Raw genomic sequence first — 20,782 nt, 5'->3', positions numbered from 1 at the left:
CAGGCTATCAGTAATAGACCAGGCACCAGGCTTCTGCTGTTATTGAGTTGATGGTATTAATAATCGTAGATGGTAATACTGGCCATAGTGGTAGTGGTGGCGTCTCCTAGATGAAAGCCTGGTGGAAGAGCTCCGTCTTGCAGGCCCTGCAGAACTGTAAAAGCTCCCGCAGGGCCCTGATCTCTTCTGGGAGCTTATTCTACCAGAATGGAACCGCCACCGAAAAGGCTCTGGCCCTGGTTGCCTCAGGGGCACCTGCCATCCAGCATCATGGATAAAACCCAAAGAGAAATGGAGCAGCCAAGTGGTAGGGTGACAGCCCCCCAGGTCCCAGCTGGGGTTCCTCTGCTTTGGGGGGCTGTGATCTGCCACTAGCCAGCTGACCGGTGGGGAAAACTCCATCCCCCAAATAGGGACACTATCGGGCAATGTCTCCAGCACTCTGGTTTCGGGGCAAACTCTATGGTTTTGAAGCAAAAAGAAACCCACACAGAATTTCTGCCCTAAAACCAGAGTGTCGCATGTGGTGTCACCGATTTGATGACATCGCTTCTGGGTGACATCACTGTGTCAGGACATCGCCCGACAATGTCTGGCCCACTCCCGGAACCCCCCCCAAATCCTCCTGCCGTGATGGTGAGGGAACTTGGCACCTATACCAAGCGGGAAGTGGCTCTACAGCTTACATCTCCCCCACCACCACCATGAGTGAAACGGCTGGCAGATTTCCTTCTAGGCCTTGATTAAAATTGGGTAGGAATGCCAGAAGCTAGATAAAATTACTCTTAATTACGCTATACCACCACCGCGACGATATTATCCATCTATCGCATCTTGGGGAGCAGACGTTTCCCGACTGTGCTGTGAAATACGGCTCCTGGCGCTCTCTCGCTTTTAAGAATACTAGCTGTTAAATGTGGGTTGCTGTGTTTTGTGTATTTCTACGTAGGCTTTTGTAGCACCAGCTTTTACTATATGTGTAATAGTGTTTTATTGCACTTAATTTTTAAACTTGTTGTTAGCCGCCCTGAGCCATTGGGTAGGGCGGCATAGAAATCTCAAAAATAAATAAATAAATAAATAAAATTAACGAAGGACTGAAAGTTGCCCGTCCCTGATCCGTGTGTGAGTATGTCTAGACAGGCGTACACACCCATATACCTAAAAGGGACAGCTTAGGAAGACTTGCTTGGGAGAAGAAATCCCATTTGCCCACCATGACTGTCCTCTCTGTACTGGGCATGCTAGCACCCCGATGTTCCCACCTTCGCCCTTGAATCCGCCTCCCTTGCTGGCTGCAGCTCCTGCTTCCCCCTTACAGTGTCCTCCGCCCACTGCCTTTAGCTCCATTTTCTTTCCTACTCACCTTTTGGGCTTCCATCTTCCCGACGGGGACAGAAATCCCCTGCCTCTCGCACTCTTTTCTCGCTGTCACTCTGAGCAGCAGCAGCAGAAAAATAAACAAAAAATGGTTGTCAGGCCAACAGCGTGATATCACTTCCAGGGGAAACCTGGAAGTGACATCACACCTCTTTAGGAATCCCAGAAGTTCTAGGTTTCCTCTATAGTTTTGCTATAGAGTTTCTGGCAAGTCCTAGAGAGGCGCGAGGGCACTTCTGGGTTTCCCCGGAAGTGAGATCACACTGTTACTGACACAGCATGTGTAGATGACGCTCTTGGCATTGTGGGGAGGCCAGTTAACCTTATTCATTCATCCCCGAAACAGATTCTTCCGCAAATCTAGGGGTTCCAATGGGTTTGCCGAAACTAAATTTGCAGCCAAGGCTGGCTCTGTTGTACAGATTTTTTTTTTACTTGCATAGGGGAGGTCTGACCATAAGCTACTGCCATTCTTTTCGGTCTGTTGGGCAAGCTAAGCAGGGTCGGCCTTGGCTATATTTGGAAGGGTGACCTCCACGGAATACCAGGGTCATGATGCAGAGGCAAGCGATGGCAAACCACCTTTGAAATGTCCCTTGCCTTAAAAACAAGTCTAGCTCACCACCTAGTGGTGCATAACACTAAATGAGCTAGAACATCTAGTTGCCAGACAATCTTGGGATCTCCTGGCTATATTACACACACTGCCTGATGATGGTGGTGGTGGTGGTGATGGTGTTGATGGTGGTGATGATGATGATGGTGATGGTGATGGTGGTGATGGTGATGATGTTGATGATGGTGGTGATGATGGTGATGATGATGGTGATGGTGGTGATGATGATGTTGGCAAATATCCAACCACAGACCCTGCTTAGTGTCCTAGATTTGACGAGATCAGGCTAGCCTGGGCCTTCCAGGACAGGACAAGAGAGGACTACAGTTCAAGAGGTGGTTTGCCATTGCCTGCCTCTGCACAGAAACCCTGGACTTCCTTGGAGGTCTCCCATCCAAGTACTAATCAGGGACAAGTGACCCTTCTTAGCTTCCGAGAGCTGACAAAATCAGGCTAGCCTGGGCCATCCAGGACAGGACAAGAGATGACCAGAGGTGGTTGGCCATTGCCTGCCTTGGTACAGCAACCGTGGACTTCCTTGATGACCTCCTCATACAAATACTAATTAGGACAGACCTTGCTTAGCTTTCAGGATCTGATGAGATCAGGCTAGCCTGGGCCGTCCAGGTCAGGGTGAAATGGACAGCTGGAGAGATCAATGGTGGGCAGAGGTGGGTTGGCCATTAAGGCCACCAGGAAAAGTCCCAGTGGGCTGATGGCTGGGTGCTGCCCCCCACCAGGGTCACCACCCGGAGCTGAGATGTGGGTGGGCCTGCGAGAGCAGCAACAACACCTGCTGTTGCCACCATGACTGTAGAAATGGGCAGGTGGGCACAACCACTGCCACTAAGCAGAGGGACAGGCAGGTGTAAGGAGCTAACGTGGTGTTGCCACTGCAAGCCAGGATTTTGTTCTTCCTGCTTTCCCTCCTCCATCGAGGGGTGGCACTGTGGGTGGTCTGGGGGAGTGGGGCTGATGGTGGGGCTGCAGTCTCATTGGTGTACTTTTATAAAAACCTGAAATCCTTTTGTTGAAACACCTCGGAGTGCCCTTGATTGTATCATGAAATCTGAAACGACCACACCTGATGTTTCTGTCTCTCTAGGAATGGAAGCACTGTGGTTGATTATGAGGTAACATCAGCAAGGGCTATACCAGTTGAAAACGCAAGCGGGAGAGTGGCCACAGCCTTAAATAGCTCCTACAAGGTAGATCCTACCTCATTTAGGAGCTCTTCGGTGGAAATCTATGGTAATCTTGAAGATCTGCTTGCTGAAATGTATATTATTGTTTTGATGGTACCAACACCTTTCTTCTTTCCAGACAGAGAGTACATGCATATCTAGGTCCCAGCAGTTTTGACACAGCCCTTCTAGATAAATCATTTGCATGATCTCCTTTTGGGAGGAGTTGTGCCTTGGTGGTAGAGCATCTGTGTCTCGTCTAGAAGGCACTACAGCCAGTCCCCAGTATCCCCAGTTTAAAGGATCGGGTAGCCGGTGATGTGAATGCCCTCTTTCTGAAAGGGAAGGGGCTGTGTTTCAGTGATAGAGCAACTGCTTTGGAAACAGAAGGTCCCAAGTTCAATCCCTGGCATCTCTAGTTCAAATGATCAGGGAGCAAGCCAGGTGAAACACCTTTCTCCACCTGAGATCCTGGGGAGCTGTTGGCCGTCGAAGCAGATAATGTTCACCACGGTGGACCAGCCATCTGACTTAACAGAAGACAGTTTCACATGTTCAGGATTGCTGTCTCAATTAACTGTGTTACGGCTGCCTACAGAACCATCTGGACATACTCCATGAACAGTGCTTGGGTGGTCAACACCTGAGCCATGCAGGTGTGTTGCAAATCCACACTTAATGGGATGTAAAGTTTATTGAATAGATACACAACTTCACTCTGGTGTAGCCCCCAACAACAGCAACATAACGTACAAGCAATACTCCCTCTAAGCTGTGGAGTCTTATCAGCAAAAATGCTACTTTGTGAGCTACTGGCACTAAAGTTGTGACTTGTGAGTTAGTGATTTGGCTACTGCATTAACTAGTTTGCTCTGGAGCCATTCTTCCTGAGCTAGACAAAAGTTAGTGAGCCAGGGGCTAAAAAAACTTTGAGCTAGCTCACACTAACTCAGCTTAGAGGGAACCCTGCCTATAAGTGAAGGTTTTTTTTTCTTTTTCTTTTATTCAACATTTTATAAACATAACACAAAATAATGGACTAAATCAACAAACAAATAAAAAACCAGACCCATTGAAGCAGAGCATATAAATTATATACAATACATATATTATATTAGAATTAAAGATTTTAAATTCTTCGGAAACACTTCAAGTTGCTGCAAGTAATCTAATATAATGGACCAAACTTCAACAAAATCTAAACAAGAAGAATGGGATTCATACTGGTTCACCTGATAAGTGATTTGATCCGTTATATACATTTCCCGTATCTTACGGTGCCATAATATAAGTGTAGGCCCATCTAAACATCTTCAGGTAGTGGCTATTGCTGTTTTGGGTGCTATTAGAAGGATGGCAATCATTTTTTCCCCAGTGTAGGACTGAATCATCTGGCCAATGATTTAAAAACAGTATTTCAGGTGTCAAGGGCACAACATAACCTGTCATTAAGTACAACTCGTTCAATACTGATCTCTAGAATTTTAAAATTTTCATGCACTGCCATCAGCAATGTGTGTAAGTCTCAACCCTCCCACACTTCCTACAAGAGAAGTTTTGTTGGGTGAACAGGACTCTCTTCTAAATTTCTGCCTATTGTTCAGTTTCTTGCAATCATATGGGAGGGGTCTGTTGCTCCTTAAACTCCACCCACACAAGACAACAGCGAGAGTCATTCTGGGTGGAACTGGATGGACGCATCCGTCTTTCCTGGGTGGAAGCGTCTTTAATGTTTACAAACAAGGCTGGAATCCATCTACCTCGGAGAGCTATTATGAAGGTGAAATGGAAGGGGAGAGAGCCAGGTAGACCACCCCCAAGGCCTTTGGAGGAAAGGTGGGATAAAAATGGAATAGCCAGACAGTGCTTTGCTGAGTAAGCAAAAAAAAAAAAAAGTATGTCACCGTTCTGTGGCCTCATATTGGTAGGGAGCAGATGGCCTCCTACAAACCGCAATGGAAATTCACTGATATGAATCCACTTTGGAAAGTCCACATAACCATATAAATCCTGGATATTTCTGAAGGAGAGAAAAAAATGCCCACATCAGTTGTCAGCTTGAAGTGCCATGGGGGTCAATGCCATGTCCAGAGTTTTCAGTGGGCTTTCTCTATCATGACAACAAAACTCTGGAACTCCCACCTCAGGAAGCTTTCTCTATCTTCCTCTATTGATGTCTTCCGCCAGCAGGTGAAGGCTTTCTTGTTTTGTTTGGTATAACCCCAGTAACTATTACTGACCTTCCTCCCTCATTCTGTTTGTTGATGTATTTTTATTGAATTATTTTAAAATTTAGATGCTGTTTTTAATTGTTCTAATGTTTTTATGCATTCCACCCTGATCTGATGGAAAGGCAGCATAGAAACGTTTCTAAGAAGTCTTTTGACTTATTTGTGTTCTAGTCAGGCCGGCATAGTTCTGTGAAGGACATAATAGTTATTCTGGGTTAGTTGCACTCTATGTAGTTTTTAAAAACCAGAGGGCAATACTCATTTTCCATTGGTTTTGAAAACTTCTTATTTTACGTTGCCAGGTGGAACAAACCTCTCCATTTCACCCCAGCCAATTTTCAAGGGAGATACGGTAACCATGAGATGCGAGTCGAGATCAAAGTCGAGCAACGTGACTTGGTCTGTCGGAGGAAGTTCCATCTCCAGCAGCGACAGGCACTCCATAACGAGCGCACATTCAGATGGAAAGGCAGTATCAATGCTGAAAATCCGAAACGTCTTGCTGAACGAGTCTGGTAATTCTAAGTGAAGAGCAAAATAATGACTAGAGGCTGAGTCGAACCAGTGCTTGCTCTAGGTGTCAGATCAATATCCTGTTAAGGGGGATGGGAATGGGAATGAAGGACGTCAGTCAAGCACTTTGTTATGAGCAGTGGCAAAGATTCACCCAGAACAGTGAGCAGGCCTAACCTGGCGGCTTTTGTAGGGCAGCAACAAATGCCCCACTCTAGTAAGAGGAACTTTCTTATTGCTGTTTGGTCTGGTTACCTTGTTGTTGGTCCTTTCTGCATTTGCCTACCACTCCGGATTTTCTCAGACTGATTTCACAGTAGCCTTTGTCCCGGACTCGCTCCTCCTTTCCCTCCGCTTCTTCTGGTCAATTTCACACCATTTGTCCCACGGCCGCCTTTTGACCCGCAGCTTCCTCCGTTTTGCTCTGACTCTGCTCGATCCTTGATTTGCAAGAAGTTTCCTGTTGCTGCGCGGAGAAAAAGTGGGAGGTGGAAGGGGAGGGGTTAAGAGGGCGAAGACAGGGGAGTGGGAGGAGGGATGATGCAGGAAGCCACAGGAAACCTTGCCACGGAAATCAAACTCCGGGAGCAGATTGAAAACAGCCACGTGCCAAGAACTCTAATGCGAAATCAGTTTAAACGGTCCGGTAAACAGTGGTAAGTAACATGTGAGAAATCGGCCTCAGTGTTCAAGTCGAGGCAGTTTAAGTCCACAGCAAATAGCATCCAAATAACCCGAGGTAACAGCAGGCTAATACCCCCTTTTACACGTGAGCTAGCTTATACCAAGGCTTCTTCACAAAGACGGAACCCCAAGTCTTCTCCTCCAAAAGGCAAACTTTCACCAACACATTCTTATGCAAAGGAAAGAATGTGTTGGCGAAAGTTTTTCTGTTAGAGCAGAAGACTTGGGGTTCCATCTTTGGTGTTCCTTAGGCGAAACGCGGCTTGGTATAAGCTAGCTCACACGTAAAAAATTGGCAGAACCTACATATAATTCATCCACCAGACTCCTGTGAATTCTTAAACCCTCCTTTGGGACTATTTAAATTTTGAAGACATGTCAGACCTACCTCTGCTCCTTCTGTACTGTGAGGCAGATTTTCCCGCCAAAACACTGTTCACCACTCTGACTGAGCAGCCTCTTAATAGCGGGTTTGAATTATAAACTTATAACTTTCTTTGTGTCCCACCCAGTATTAAAGAAGTTATTTCGCTTTTTCTCAGGCCAGAGAAAAACTCAGCCATTTTATAAAACCCCTTTGGAAATGGCACTTGACACGAAGTAAAGTTGAAACAAAAGGTTGATTTTATTGAACAGACACAGTTGTAACAGGAATAGGGCAGGGATGATGATTTCTTTAAGTTGTAGTTCTTCATAAGAAAATTAGAATATATTGAACAGGCCCGTAGAGTATGTGTGAAGCTTGAATTCTAAGAGATTTAGTTATTTAATGTGAGAGGTTTGTTTGTCTTGGAGATTTCTTACAGCAACAAAGTGTCTTAAGTTAGAACTTACTTCCTGTATATCAATATTTCCCTTTTGGAATGATAATTTTCCTTTTCTGTACTCTTGAGGAGTCTAAGACCGTTTCCCTTTTCACTTCTCAACCTTCTGTGTTGAACCCTCTGAATAACTGGGTAAGGAGTATCCCCCTTTTCCTAGGAGCAATAACTTTTTCCCGTTTTCCACTAATTATCCAACCCCTTCTGGCAAACCTAAACCCCAGTTCTGGAGACGGTGAATAAACAGAGAATTCAGCTAGTGCTGACACTTAGACGTTAAGTTCTTTCTGAATTTTCCCCTGAATGTATTGTTGTACAGTAAAGGCTAGGAGTTGTGTCTTTTTGCTTCCCAAGTGACTTGTCTGTTTCCCTCACACACACACACACTCCTCCTGACTGGCAACTGCCAAGTCAAAATTCAAACGATGACTGACAGACTGACTCTCTGACAAGACTCACAAGATTTTATAAAACTCTCCTCAGTTGGCGCTGACCAATCAGAGAGAAGGGGGTGCAAGCAGGCAGCAGCCTGTCACTCAAACTGCTTTTCAGTGAGGCATTAACCCCTAATCTCCCAGAATTCTGAGTTCGATACACTAAGTATCCTGGTTTTGGAAGTCAGTTCATCACAACTGTGTTCTATGTTATTAGAGCTCTGGTGCATGTTGGTAAGAAATCAGGTGTAGTCCCGGATTTCTTAAAATATCAGTGTCCTTTGGATGCACAGCATGGCTTTATATATCCAATTTCATCACAGTCGTTGAATTGCATTGGACTATGTCCTCCGTATTATATTTTGATACATTTGTCTACAATTTGAGTCTGAGTAGATAAGACCAATGCTCCCTCTAAGCTGTGGAGTTTTCTGGGCAAAAATCCTACTTTGTGAGCTACTTGCATTAAAGTTGTGAGCAGGCAATTTGGCTACGGCATAAATTAATTTGCTCTGGAGCCATCCCTCCTGAGCTAAGACAAAAATGTATGCGCTGGAGGCTAAAAACTTGTGAGCTAGCTCACACTAACTCAGCTTAGAGGGAACACTGGATAAGACTGACCTCAGTGGACAAAGGGTCTGATTCAGTAGAAAGCAGCTGAATGTGTTTGTGTGATGACAGCTTACTGTACGGAATGCGCTTGCGAAAAAGGGTTGTAGTGCATGAAATCAGATGCTAGAAGGAAAATGGATACGGCTTTAACAACCGCCTTGTCAGCCCAGAGGGACGTATTTAGTGGGTTGGCTGAGGCCCAGTGTTTGTTGGACCACAAGCTGCCTTGTGGAGAAGAGGCAGACTGGGAATTTAAAGAGGAGTCATTGAATCCCCAAAAGTTTAGGGAACAGAGGTGTGTGTGGGGGGAAACCCATCGGTCACCCATTTTGTTCTTGCTGCAGGACAGTACAGTTGCACTTTTACTGACCAGGAGACTTCGCCGACCACAATGCACACAGCAGACGGTAACATCACCGTTTCTTTGATCCGAATTGTGAATTCTGAGGACATTGTGATGGAGTGCAACGGTGAGAAGAGAGAGCTGAGCTGTTGCGTTGATACGGAAATTAGTTTCTTCAACGTACACTGGAAACCGGATGGAGCCATCAATATTTCAGGTAGGAAATGAGATAACCTCTCATAGTTCCTTGCTACGGCAAAGGCGTTTCAATGCCTTGGGTTAGGGTTAGGGTTAGGGTTAGGGTTAGGGTTACGGTTAGGGTTAGGGTTCAGGTTCCATGAGGTGACATTGACATTTCACAATTCTGTATGCTTGTACGAAGAGCGTGGGGCACAGGGAAGGCTAGATAAAAGATTGAGAATGGACTTTTGCAGCTGGGAAGCGGAGGAGTCCTCACGGGCATGCAATTAGAGGCCTCACTGGCTTAACCAAACAAGAGCTGGACACTGTGATATTGGATGGAGTGAACCCAGGAATAGCCAAGTGTAGCGGGAAAACTGAGATAGAGACCACCAGAGAGATCAGGAAGGAGAGTCAACAGCTGTTTATTTATAATGCGCGCAGGTACAGCCGAGAGCACCTCGGGGCACTCTCAAAACAGGGCTGCACACCAAATGCAGGCGGGACAGACTTATATAGATCTGAGACAGAGTGCCCCCCCAAAAAAATCATTTTTCCTTGGTCATTTCTTATAATTAGCATGCAAGACATTGACCATGAAGTCTGAAGCATTGTGTTCTTTTTCAAAACCACAAACATCCTTGGCTGGTCACATGTCCCTTGTGGGAAGGCAGATAGTTTCCTGTTTTCAGCCAGGTGTTAACTTTCTTCATGACAGAATAATAAGCAGAGGTCAGCACATCCTTAGTAACAGTCTAGCAACGCTTAATATGGTCATGCAATCTTGTTTCCCGCAAAGGCTCTATTTCTTGTCTCTGGTTCTCCTATTTGCAAAAGCTGTGTTCCCTGAATGATTTGCAAAAGCAAATGCGCTTCCCTAATGGAATGGCCTTATAATGCAAGCAAATTGCAGGCAAATGCTTCACAAGTTCAGGCATCAGGAGGCACCTATAGAGACAGGACTCGGCTCAGCAGTAGAGCATCTGCTTGCACAAAGAAGGTCCCAGTTTCAATCTGTGGCATCTCCCGTTCAAAAGGATCAGGGCATAGGGGATGTGGTGGACTTCTACTTGAGACCCTAGAGAATCACTTCTGGTCAGAGTAGACCAGGCCCATAGCCATGGGGGGCATACGAGGGTGACACCCCCCATGAATATGCCCAGCCCCTGCAGGAGGGGAGGAAGGGAAGGAAGGAAGCCTGCTGCAGAAGCAGGAAGACCTGGCGAGGCTGCACGGAGATTGTCCGTCTCCCTCCCCTTCAATGGGAGCCTGAGCCACGGGGGGACTTGGGAGCTGCCGGTGGCTATTGAAAGTTCACCCCCCCACACCCCCGCCAGTGCCAGCAGGTCCAAATTGCCCCCAATTTGCCTCCCAGCAAAAATCTCTGGCTATGGGGCTGGGGCAGATCAATGCTAATCTTGCAGTTCCTTCCCCCCCGCATTCACATCCAAAGCCACTTGGAGTAGAACCAAGCTCCAGAGATGCAAGGTGGGGGGACGCTATCTGTGTGCTTGGCTCTGCTCACAGGCCGAGTCCCTGTTTGTTTTAGCAGGGACAATTGCCAGGGTGCCAGGCTGGCCTGTAGCCGTGGTGGGGCTATTGGGGGGCTCCGCCCCCTCCCTTAAAGGTCCAGCCACCTTCCTTGCAGGCCCCCTGCTTCTTCCCGAAAGCACTGAAAGGGATCCTTTAAATGCTTTTGAGAAGAAGCGGGGGGGGGGGGTTGGGGGCCCCTCTCCCTCCTCTCCTGCAAGATTTAAAGGGCCCTCCAGCTGATCGGCGGGGAGCACTAGGTCTCCCTAATGGCATCACATCCCTGCTGAGCTCCCTCCTCAGACTCCACCCTCCCCAGGCTCTGCCACCAAATCTCCAGGAATTTCACAACTCAGAGTTGGTAATCCTACTAGCTCCCCCCACCCCGAGGTCATTGGGTCCAGCATTTGTTTAAGTACCTTCAGAGTTTGGGAGACATTCTGGGCCCAGACCCCCAGCTAGGGTTGCCACCCCCCAGGTCCCAGTGTGGGTTCCCCCACTTTTAGGGGTTTCAATATGTCATTGGCCAGTTGGCCAATGGGGGAAACCCCACCCCCGAACAGGGACATCGTTGTGCAAGATCCCCAACATAATGACATCACTTCTGGGTGACATCATTGTGCTGGGGATGTTGCGCGGTGACGCTCTGATTTTGGGTCAAAGTCTATGTTTTGAAGGCCAAAAAACCCCACAGAGTTTTGCCCAAATCACAGAGCGTCGCACACGATGTCACCGATGCAATGACGTCATTTCCAGGTGATGTCATCATGTCGGGGACATCCCATGCAACATCCTGCGCACCCACGGAATGCCCCCCAAAGCTCCCTGCCACGATGGCAAGGGGTCCTGGCAACCCTAACCCCCAGCCTTTCTGAATAGCATATGGGCTGTGGTCTGAATGGAAATGGCACTGCCCTATGACCACGTTGGTTGTCCAAACAGAGGAGACACACTGGTCCCAGCCTACAGGCTTCTGTTTTAGTCACAGGCATGGGATGGTTGCTTAAGTTGGCGGTGCCCGCCCCCCCAAAAAGTTTCCTGCTGCGTCATGGCTCAAAAACGGAAAAGGTGGAGGAGGAGCTGATGGCCTTAGGAGGAGGAGCTGGTGGCCTTAGGAGGAGAAGCTGGTGGCCTTAGGAGGAGGAGCTGGTGGCCTTAGGAGGAGGAGCTGGTGGCCTTAGGAGGAGGAGCTGGTGGCCTTAGGAGGAGGAGCTGGTGGCCTTAGGAGAAGGAGCTGGTTGCCTTAGGAGGAGGAGTTGGTGGCCTTAGGAGGGGGAGCTGGTGGCCTTAGGAGGAGGAGCTGGTGGCCACACCTACCAACTTGGCTATAGCTAATAAGCGACGGCTTTGTAATTCAGGGCTAGGTTTGGATGCACAGTCTGGCAATGGGTATCAAGATAGGACTACTCGAGTAACACCTTTTATTTGTTTATTATTTTGTACGCCGCTCTCCCTGTGTCCAGGCCCAGAGCAGGTAACAAAAACATTCTAATACACAAATACAATAAATATAATAAAATACCTAATAATATATGGTAAAATGCATTATATTACAAACTGTATACTAAAAGGTGGTGTACAACTCAAGGGGGTGTATAGTCTGTCTAGTCCAAAAGGGGGAGGGAGAAAAGGGGGAGAGAGGAGAAAAGGGAGGCCAATCAAAGATGGAACCCGTCGCTGTCCTCAGCCATAGGCCCGGTGGAACATCTCTGTCTTACAGGCCCTGCGGAACTGCATTAGGTCCCACAGGGCCCAGATCTCAGCTGGAAGAGTGTTCCACCAGGCCAGAGCCAGGGCCAAAAAGGCCCTGGTTCTGATCGAGCACAGCCGAATGCTCTTTGGGCCGGGGATCACCAGCAAATTTTGATCGCTAGAGCGTAACGCTCTCTGGGGGATATACCAGGAGAGGCGGTCCCGAAGGTATGCTGGTCCCAGACCATTTAGGATTCTGAGAGTTAACACCAGAACCTTGAATCTGATCCGGTCTTCAATCTGGAGCCCGTGCAGCTGGTAGAGCACTGGTTGAATATGTGCTCTAAAGGGCGTTCCTGTGAGCACCCGCACAGCTGCATTCTGGACCAGTTGCAATTTCCAAGTCAGCCTCAAGGGTAGCCCTAAGTAGAGTGAGTTACAGTAATCCAATCTGGAGTTGACGGTTGCCTGGATCACTGTGGCTAGGTCGGGGGGGGGGGGACCAGGAAAGGGACCAACTGTTTAACCTGTCATAGGCATCAGAATGCCAGTTTAACTACATTCGTGACCTGGGCCTCCATTGACAGGGCCTCTATTGATATATATACCTCAATGTAAAAACAGAGATGGCACACAGGGTGGTGGGTGGAACCAGCCCTAATTGGTGGCACGTGCTGTCACCTGAATGGAGCAAGGGCACTGCCACTCACTATCGTCGCTGCACCTTAGTCAAGAGGGTGCCCAGACCGAAGATGGTCCACCCCCTGATTTTCATCTCAATTATGTCACTTTGTTGCAGGAACCAACGATTCCACCCTTAACTGCACTCTGTACGAGCTACAGGCCAACGAGTCTCAGTGCCCAGCGGACAAGTCGGGGAACGTAACAACTTACACCTGTGAACTGAGCACGTCAGATGGTGCCCGCCAAAGTAAACACATCTGTGTGAAGTATTTGCGCAAGGGTAAGCATCCCTTTGGGTCAGCTGCTTAGGCCGGCAGTCCGTAATGGAATAATGATTCTTCGCAGGGGTCATTTCGTAGAAAAAGAGGTGCAGGAGTTCATTAGCATAGCTCATTAGCATAACTTATTTGCATATGCCACACCCCCTGCCATCACTGGAAGTGTGTCAGAAGGCAACACCCACCACTCAGGCTCCACTGGACTGTTTTGGATTGCTAGCTATTGGGGGGGGGGGGGGAAGTGCAGATCTGTCCTCGCAGAGGAGGGAGAGCTTGTACCTGAATAAACCTTGGCCTTAAAGGTGCCACTGGACTGTTTTGGATTGCTAGCTATGGGGGGGATGTGCAGATCTGTTCTCACAGAGGAGGGAAAGCTTGTACCTGAAGGTGGGCTGGGGGGGGGCTCTGCGACTTACCTGGCTGCTTCTTGCTCCTCGTGGCCCAACTGAGGGCTGCTGGGAGCAGGGGGCAGGGCTTGTTGCATGTGCCCACCCCCTGGACTCCTTACTGCCGGAGCTCCGCTCCTGTGCGCTTCTGCAGGAAATGACCCCTGGATTACACTAGAATCTTATCAGAAAGAACATCTCCTCCTAGAGGCCTGGTAGAGAACTTTTGCTACAGATTCAATGATTTCGCTCTTATTTGAGGCTAAAAGTATAAAGGTCTTATAATCCTCAGATCGACCCTCCAAGGGTAGCAGAAAAGGCTTTAAAAATACAGCACGAAGGTCATCATAAAATCTACAATGCAAAATAACATGACATCTTCAATCTCGCTCATCCCACATAGACACAAGCTATCTATATACAGAAATCTACAATGCAAAATAACATGACTGTTATCTTCGATCTCGCTCATCCCACATAGACACCAAGCTATCTATATACAGAATTTTCTTAACACCATAGATGGGAGAACATTAAAACGTGCTAGCATGAATGCCCTATGAAGATAAGAATCACACAGACAAGATAGATATTCATTGTAAGACAGAACAGCCTTAAGCATCCTCTGCCCTACCTTGTTTCTGTCACCGGTACCAAACCATTCCGAAGGAACATGTGGAATAGTTGCCCCAGAATGCAACTGGAGGGTTTGCATATTTAAATGTCGACCTGCTTCCAAGACTCCTTGATTCTGGAAATCTAGCCTGTCAGGGAGAGCAAAGGGTTATCGTCTAGCCTCAAAGTGCTAGTTTTCCGTACATAGGAAGACTTTCCAGACAGGGAATATTCAGTCATGCCCCCCCACACACACACTCTTCAAAGCTCTACAGTGTCAGGAGGAGGGCTTTGCCATCTGATTCTTCTGAACGAGAGCTCAGCTCTCAGCTGCTGTTTGCTGGGCTTGTGTTTTGTGTATAAAGCCCGAAGGAGCAACGTCTGACCTGTGACGCCGTACTCCTGACCATGGTCCTAAAGAGAATCTCGCATGTTTTATGTTCCTCCAGCAAAAGTGACTCTTGTGTCGAGCACCAATGGCCAAGTTTCGGAGAGGGCCAATTTCTCCCTGACGTGCCGCAGTGACGTAAGCAATTATGACGAAATCAGCTGGGCAATCCACAGTGGAAACCTTGTTACGGATATCGACAGCGTGTGGTACACGACCACAAAGACCCAGAATGGAGCAGAATCTGTGCTGGATGTACGCCAGGCTAGCCAGAACTGGACCGGTGAGTAAAACAGGAATCACTGACTCCTCCACTGTCGCTGGTCCGAACAAAAACAGAAGATCACAGTAAGATATGTAACGCAGTACTGTGGTCAAACCTTCTTGGAGATAAATTACACAAAGACCAAAATAATGGCTTTTGCCAACAAGCCTAGGGTGTTTAATTGGTTTATAGCCTCTCATCCCATTGACCAAGTTCATTGTTATAGATACCCAGGGGTCATTTCATAGAAAAATAGGTAGAGGAGCTCATTAGCATAACTCATTAGCATAACTTATTTGCATATGCCACACCCCCTGATATCACTAGACGTGTGTCAGAGGGCAACGCCCACTGCAACTTACCTGGCTGCTTCATGCTCCTCATGGCCTAGGGCTGCTGGGAGCAGGGGGCGGGGCTTGTTGCATGTGCCCACCCCCTGGGCTCTTTACTGCCAGAGCTCCGCTCCTGTGCGCTCCTGCAGGGAATGACCCCTGTAGATACCTTGGAGTTGTATTTCAGTCGTCTGGTCGCATGAAAGGCTGTGTTGATTACCTGTCAGCTAATGTGCAGAAAAGTGCTGGTGCTATCCAAAAGTTCTTTTGGTCCGAAGGAGGTTGTAACTTAGAAGCTACCATTAAGTTATTTACTATAAAAGTATTACCCCAATTATTTTATGGAGCACCTCTGTCCCTCCAGACAAACTTGACCTTACTTGGAAGAACGCAATCAAAAATTTTAAGAGCTATTTTTCAAGTTCCAACGAGTGTTTCAAATGCTGGTCTGGTTACAGTGGAGTGTTTCAAAGGCTGGTCTGGTTACAGTGGAGGCAAGATTGTGGATCGCTGCTTTTCATTATTGGTTAAAACTGATCGTCTCACGCACTGGCCTTACTCATACTATGATGCAAGATAACTTTGTTCCTTTATGGCGGAAAAAGATAGAGGATAAACTGGTTTGTTATGGTTTTTCTAATCAGTTTATACTGTCTTTGGGATATGCTCCGGCTAGATCAGTTCTAAAACAAAGAATATTAGATGCTGAACGACAGATGGATGTGAGCAGGATTAGGAGCCCTGTATTTGATGTAAGTACACTTAAGAAGATAACTTTGAGACCTTACATCAAATACTTAGATATCTGTAATCATAGAAGAATTTGTACCCTATTAAGATATAATGCCTTACCCTCAGCTATATTGGAGGCCAGATTTACTAGATAAGAACATAAGAGAAGCCGGCTTCCGGTCTGGCTCCCGCGAATGGCGGACGCATCCTCGGGTCGCTCCCGAGGGCGTCTCGCCCGCCCGCGGTGGAGGAGGGAATCCGCACGAGCGGAGACCCAAACGAGCCCCTCAGGAAGGGAGGAGCTCGGATCCAGGGCACTTTAGGGCGCACTAGGGGGGAGTCGCTCTTTCGGCCGAGAGGTCGGAGACCAAGGCCCCCGCCATGCCCTGCCCCAATGGACCTTGCTGCGTGAGCGACCCCGAACGGGGTTTAGCGGAGCCACCAGACGTCACCGAGTGATAAAGCGATCATCCGAAAAAATGGAAAAAGAAAAGATCGGCTTAACTGTGAGTTGTCAAAATGCAGAGAAAAAGAATTAAGAGCGCTTCCCCCCCCCCCACAGCAGAAAAGGCGAGGAGGTTAACCCTCTATCTTCATAAGCGAAAAAGTAAAGGAGGGGGGGAATGGACTGAGCAGATAGTAGTGATCTCCTTTGATGTATTTGAAATGAAGTATGAAAAAGTTTTGTTTCTCTGGAGCACGCTCTAAGAACTTTTCTAAAAGTAAACAAAAGTCAGAGAACGCAATCAATAAGGAATACAGCAAAACATATGTGATAATATAGCCCTAGCTAAATGCTGCGTATGTAATTTCTTCAATAAACAATTTAAATATATTTTATCTTTTAAACTGCAAATTGCTATTATACAATAGAGTCGTAATACATTAATATTAATCTGATATATATAACAAATGAACTCAGACAATTTAATCATAAACCAATCACAGAAGGAAAACCCACGGATAACAGTCCCGGAATACCAATGTTACAGAGACAGTAGATACAGGAGAAGTCCTCTAGGGCCCTTTCCGCGCTAGACCCTTAATCCTGGTTCTGAGGTGTCTCCTACTAGCCATTCTGTACTACACTCAAGTTCACCCCTCGTTTTATATTTATATTATGGTCACCCCAGGTTCGGACCACCATTGCCCCGGGGTATATGGATCCTGTTGTGCCGTGGGCTTTCCTTCGATCTGGAGTGGCCCCGGTGCAGATTTAAGTGTTGAATTTTAACTCAGTTTCAATCCTCCCACCATACGTAGGACAAACACCCCTGTTCACAATGCAGAATTTATAACCCGGGGCAGGCAAGCAAATTGGCATGGGACAAAATTAGTACAGAAAACAACAGATAAACAGAGATAACCAGGAGTCATTCCGTAGAAAAAGAGGTGCAGGAGCTTATTAGCATAACTCATTAGCATAACTTATTTGCATATGCCACACACCCTGACATCACTGAAAGTGTGTCAGAAGGCAACACCCACCACTCAGGCTCTACTGGACTGTTTTGAATTGCTAGCTATTTGCTGTGGGGGGGGGACATGCAGATCTGTCCTCACAGAGGAGGGCGAGCTTGTACCTGAATAAAACTTGGTCTTAAAGCTGTCACTGGACTGTTTTGGACTGGGGGGTCGGGGGGTCCTCTGCAGCTTACCTGGCTGCTTCTTGCTATGACTGAGGGCTGCTGGGAGAAGGGGGTGGGGCTTGTTGCATGTGCCCACCCCCTGGGCTCTTTACTGCCGGAGCTCCATTCCTGTACGCTCATGCAGGAAATGACCCCTGGAGATAACTGCAAGATAAATGGTCATGAGTCAAACAGAGAGAAAACCTGGGGTGAGGTCCAAGTGCAGAAAGGGCCTAGATGTCACTATATAGGTCTGTGAGCAATTGCTTCAATGCCTGTAGTGAGATATGACCCATTGGGGTTCCCAGATACAAAAAGGCAAGAATGAGCTCAACGCAACTTGCCAGACTTGAACTAACACAGATCCTAGGTAATCTTTACATTTTGTTCCTTCTTCAGAGTTACAATTGATAAGTTTCCCTTTAACGATTTCTGTATTGGAGTTCATACACAAAGCATCTAATACCTCGGAGGAGCAACCAAGCATCATAAACCCATGAGGAAAAATGCCAAACTCTCAATTGTACCTGAGAACCCCAATGTGGCATATTTTACTATAGGCACTGAAGCTACTGCTCACAGGACTGTATAGTGACATCTTGAGGACTTCTCCTGTATCTACTATCTCTGTAAAATTGGTACCTCAGGACTGTCATCCGTGGGTTTTTGTTATGTGATTGGTTTGTGATTGAATTGTCTTAATCCATTTGTTATATATATATGGGATTAATATTAACGCTATTACGACCGTATTGTATAATAGTGATTTACAGTATAAAAGATTTAAAAACTTACTATTTAAATTGTTTATTGAGGAGATCAGATATACGGCGTTTAGCTTGGGCTACATTACCGCAAAGTCGGGGAAGACAGTGCTGACCATGACAGACAAGTGGCCCAACTCATTCCAAGGTGGCTTCATACCTTCAGTAGTTTATAACTTGGGGATACAAGGCAGTTGTGATTTTTATTCGGGAAGGGGCTGTGGCTCAGTGGCAGAGCCTCTGCTTGGCATGGAGAAGGTCCCAGGGTCAATCCTCGGCATCTCCAGGTAGGAGGTGATGTGAAAGACCTTAGCTGGAGACACCCTAGACAGTCACTGCCAGTCTGAGTCAACAACACTGACCTTGATGGACCAGGGTCTGATTCACTATAAGGTATTTCCATATGTTCATAGGTGTTTCACTGAAGGTGAATTGCAGGCCGAGGAATGGTTTTGAACTGCCTCTGACTCCCGTTGTTTGCTGGTTTCTTCACTTCAGGACTGTGCGTGAAAATACAAATTTTGGTTTCAATGGTTTGGTTTTTTTAGGCACCTATACTTGTACCTTCTCCCAAGAGTCTCTGAACAGCTCCGCTCATCTGGCAATGGAAGTGTTGCCTTTGCCTCTGAAAGAAGACATCGTCCGAGACCCCATCGAAGCCATCATCCCGTGCCCAGGGAACCAAGCGCTGAAGTGCTGCATACCCAGAGGCAGAATGGAGAATTACACTGTGACGTTCGAGGTTGGCCAAGGGCCTTCCAACTTTTGGGATGGTAGGAAACAATGCGAGGGCTCTGCCCTAACCTCTCTTGAAACCTAGATGTTTAAAAAAAATACTCAACAGGCTACCTTTTTTTTTTTTTTAAACTAAAGAGCTGCTAGTACAGTTGGTGTCACAAGCCAGGCTGGGAATGGCATAGGGCTCACTGTCAGAGCATGGAGCGAGTAAGGCAAGAGCACCAACTCGAGAAGCATACTCAAGGTCTGATCCAAGGTTATGCACAGACTGAGGAGTCTAGTCCAAGGGTCATTCCATACAGCAGTCTGAGAATCCAAGAGCTACTCAAGAGCAGATTTAGGAGCAAGACAAAGGCAGAGTCAGCAAACAGTCGAAAGAGTCACAGGGTTGAGGCAGGATCCAATGCAGTGGTTGCAGAGTCCAAGGGCTCTTGACTTGTTGTTTCCATGCCTAACGTCCTCCTTTGGCTGTTTTTTTCTAGCCATACGTCTAATGGTCAGGCTTACAGCCAGCTGCTCAGGATTAATCTTGCAATTACTCATCTTTGCTCTCAGCAAGCATGCACTTTGTCGTCTCTCCTGTAGTTCTGTTCTAAGCCTCCTTCTGCAGCACTCTAAGGGTGTGGGTGATACTGGAGGGCTGGAAATGACCAACCGCGTATCACCTCTTGAATCAGGGCTGGAGACTGTCAGTGGCTCTGCACCAGCTGTCAGCTGTGAATCCTGACAAGCCTGCAACTCATCTTCCTGCTTGCCGGCTTCTGTTGACTCAGAGCTAGCTACACAGGGCTCCTCTTCTGAGGAGTCCTCTTCTCCTGAGGAGTCCTCGCTCTTACTGAGCCCTGGCTGACCTGTGGCAGATGAGGAGGAACTCAGCAAGGTGTCTTTCTTTCTGGTGCTAGGGTTGTGTGCCAGGGTGCTGTCCCGTCAGCATGGTGGTCTGGCACCTCCGTGAAAGAGGAGAGGAGGGTAATTTTCACCGATTCCATCTTCCCACTGCAGACCTCCACTTTGTCCACAGCAAAGAAAGGGCTTTTTAAATTTTATTTTGAATATTTTATAGGGATACAGAATTTAAAAAGCATTAAGGAAAAGAATAGAGACAAAAACAAACAAACTCCATCATTTTTGCAGATATTAATGACAAACATTATTACGAAAATATAAAACATGGGAAAGTCATAATAAATCACTATAGCTATATAGACATACTACTATTTCCACATAATATATTTTCATTGTTCACAAACGTACCCCAGTATTGACTCCCAGGGCAGGGATTGGAGGTTCAATTGGTGTTGAACTGTGTGCCTGTGAGCCAGAACGATGTGACGAATAAGGGAAGGAACGGTATATTTAAGGCAACACATCTTAGAGAACTATGTGAAAGGCAGACTTGCACTCATACTGTGGCCTTAATTTTGCCTAATGCCAATCAAAATCGAAATTGCTGTGCGGTATATCTTCATGTGACTCGTGTGTTCACTCGGACGCTTTGCATCTCTGCATCCCTGTTCAGGCAAGCCCAACTTTTTATCCCTGGGCTGACCATTATCTGACTTCATTCCTGTGTGACTTCTTCCTCTGCAGGCAGAAGAGAAGAAGGCAACTCCGTCTGCCACATAAGAACACTCAGCTACGACAACTGCAGCTACACTGGACAGAATTTTTCTGCAACTTGTGAATTCAGAAACCAAATTGGTGGACGTGTTCAGAGCTTACCTATGACATTAAAGCTTGTATCAAGTAAGT

General features: G+C 47.0%; 1 protein-coding gene across 1 annotated transcript in view; it reads left to right on the top strand.

The window, feature by feature from the left end:
- The window catches only part of ADGRF5 (adhesion G protein-coupled receptor F5), a gene marked incomplete at its 5' end in the record, with an annotated part of 61,192 nt that overhangs the window by 9,313 nt on the left and 31,097 nt on the right, over window positions 1-20,782 (top strand). Inside the window, 7 exon segments of the mRNA XM_015415581.1 lie at window positions 3,102-3,247; window positions 5,714-5,926; window positions 8,820-9,035; window positions 13,020-13,184; window positions 14,633-14,854; window positions 18,841-19,065; window positions 20,621-20,776. Coding sequence (XP_015271067.1) covers window positions 3,102-3,247; window positions 5,714-5,926; window positions 8,820-9,035; window positions 13,020-13,184; window positions 14,633-14,854; window positions 18,841-19,065; window positions 20,621-20,776 — 1,343 coding nt within the window.

Source organism: Gekko japonicus, unplaced genomic scaffold (assembly GCF_001447785.1).
Source record: "Gekko japonicus isolate JY-2015 unplaced genomic scaffold, Gekko_japonicus_V1.1 scaffold2177, whole genome shotgun sequence".
In the NCBI taxonomy this organism is placed as follows: domain Eukaryota; kingdom Metazoa; phylum Chordata; class Lepidosauria; order Squamata; family Gekkonidae; genus Gekko; species Gekko japonicus.
The sequence above is the reverse complement of the archived record's forward strand: the minus strand, read 5'-3'. Positions and strand labels throughout refer to the sequence as shown.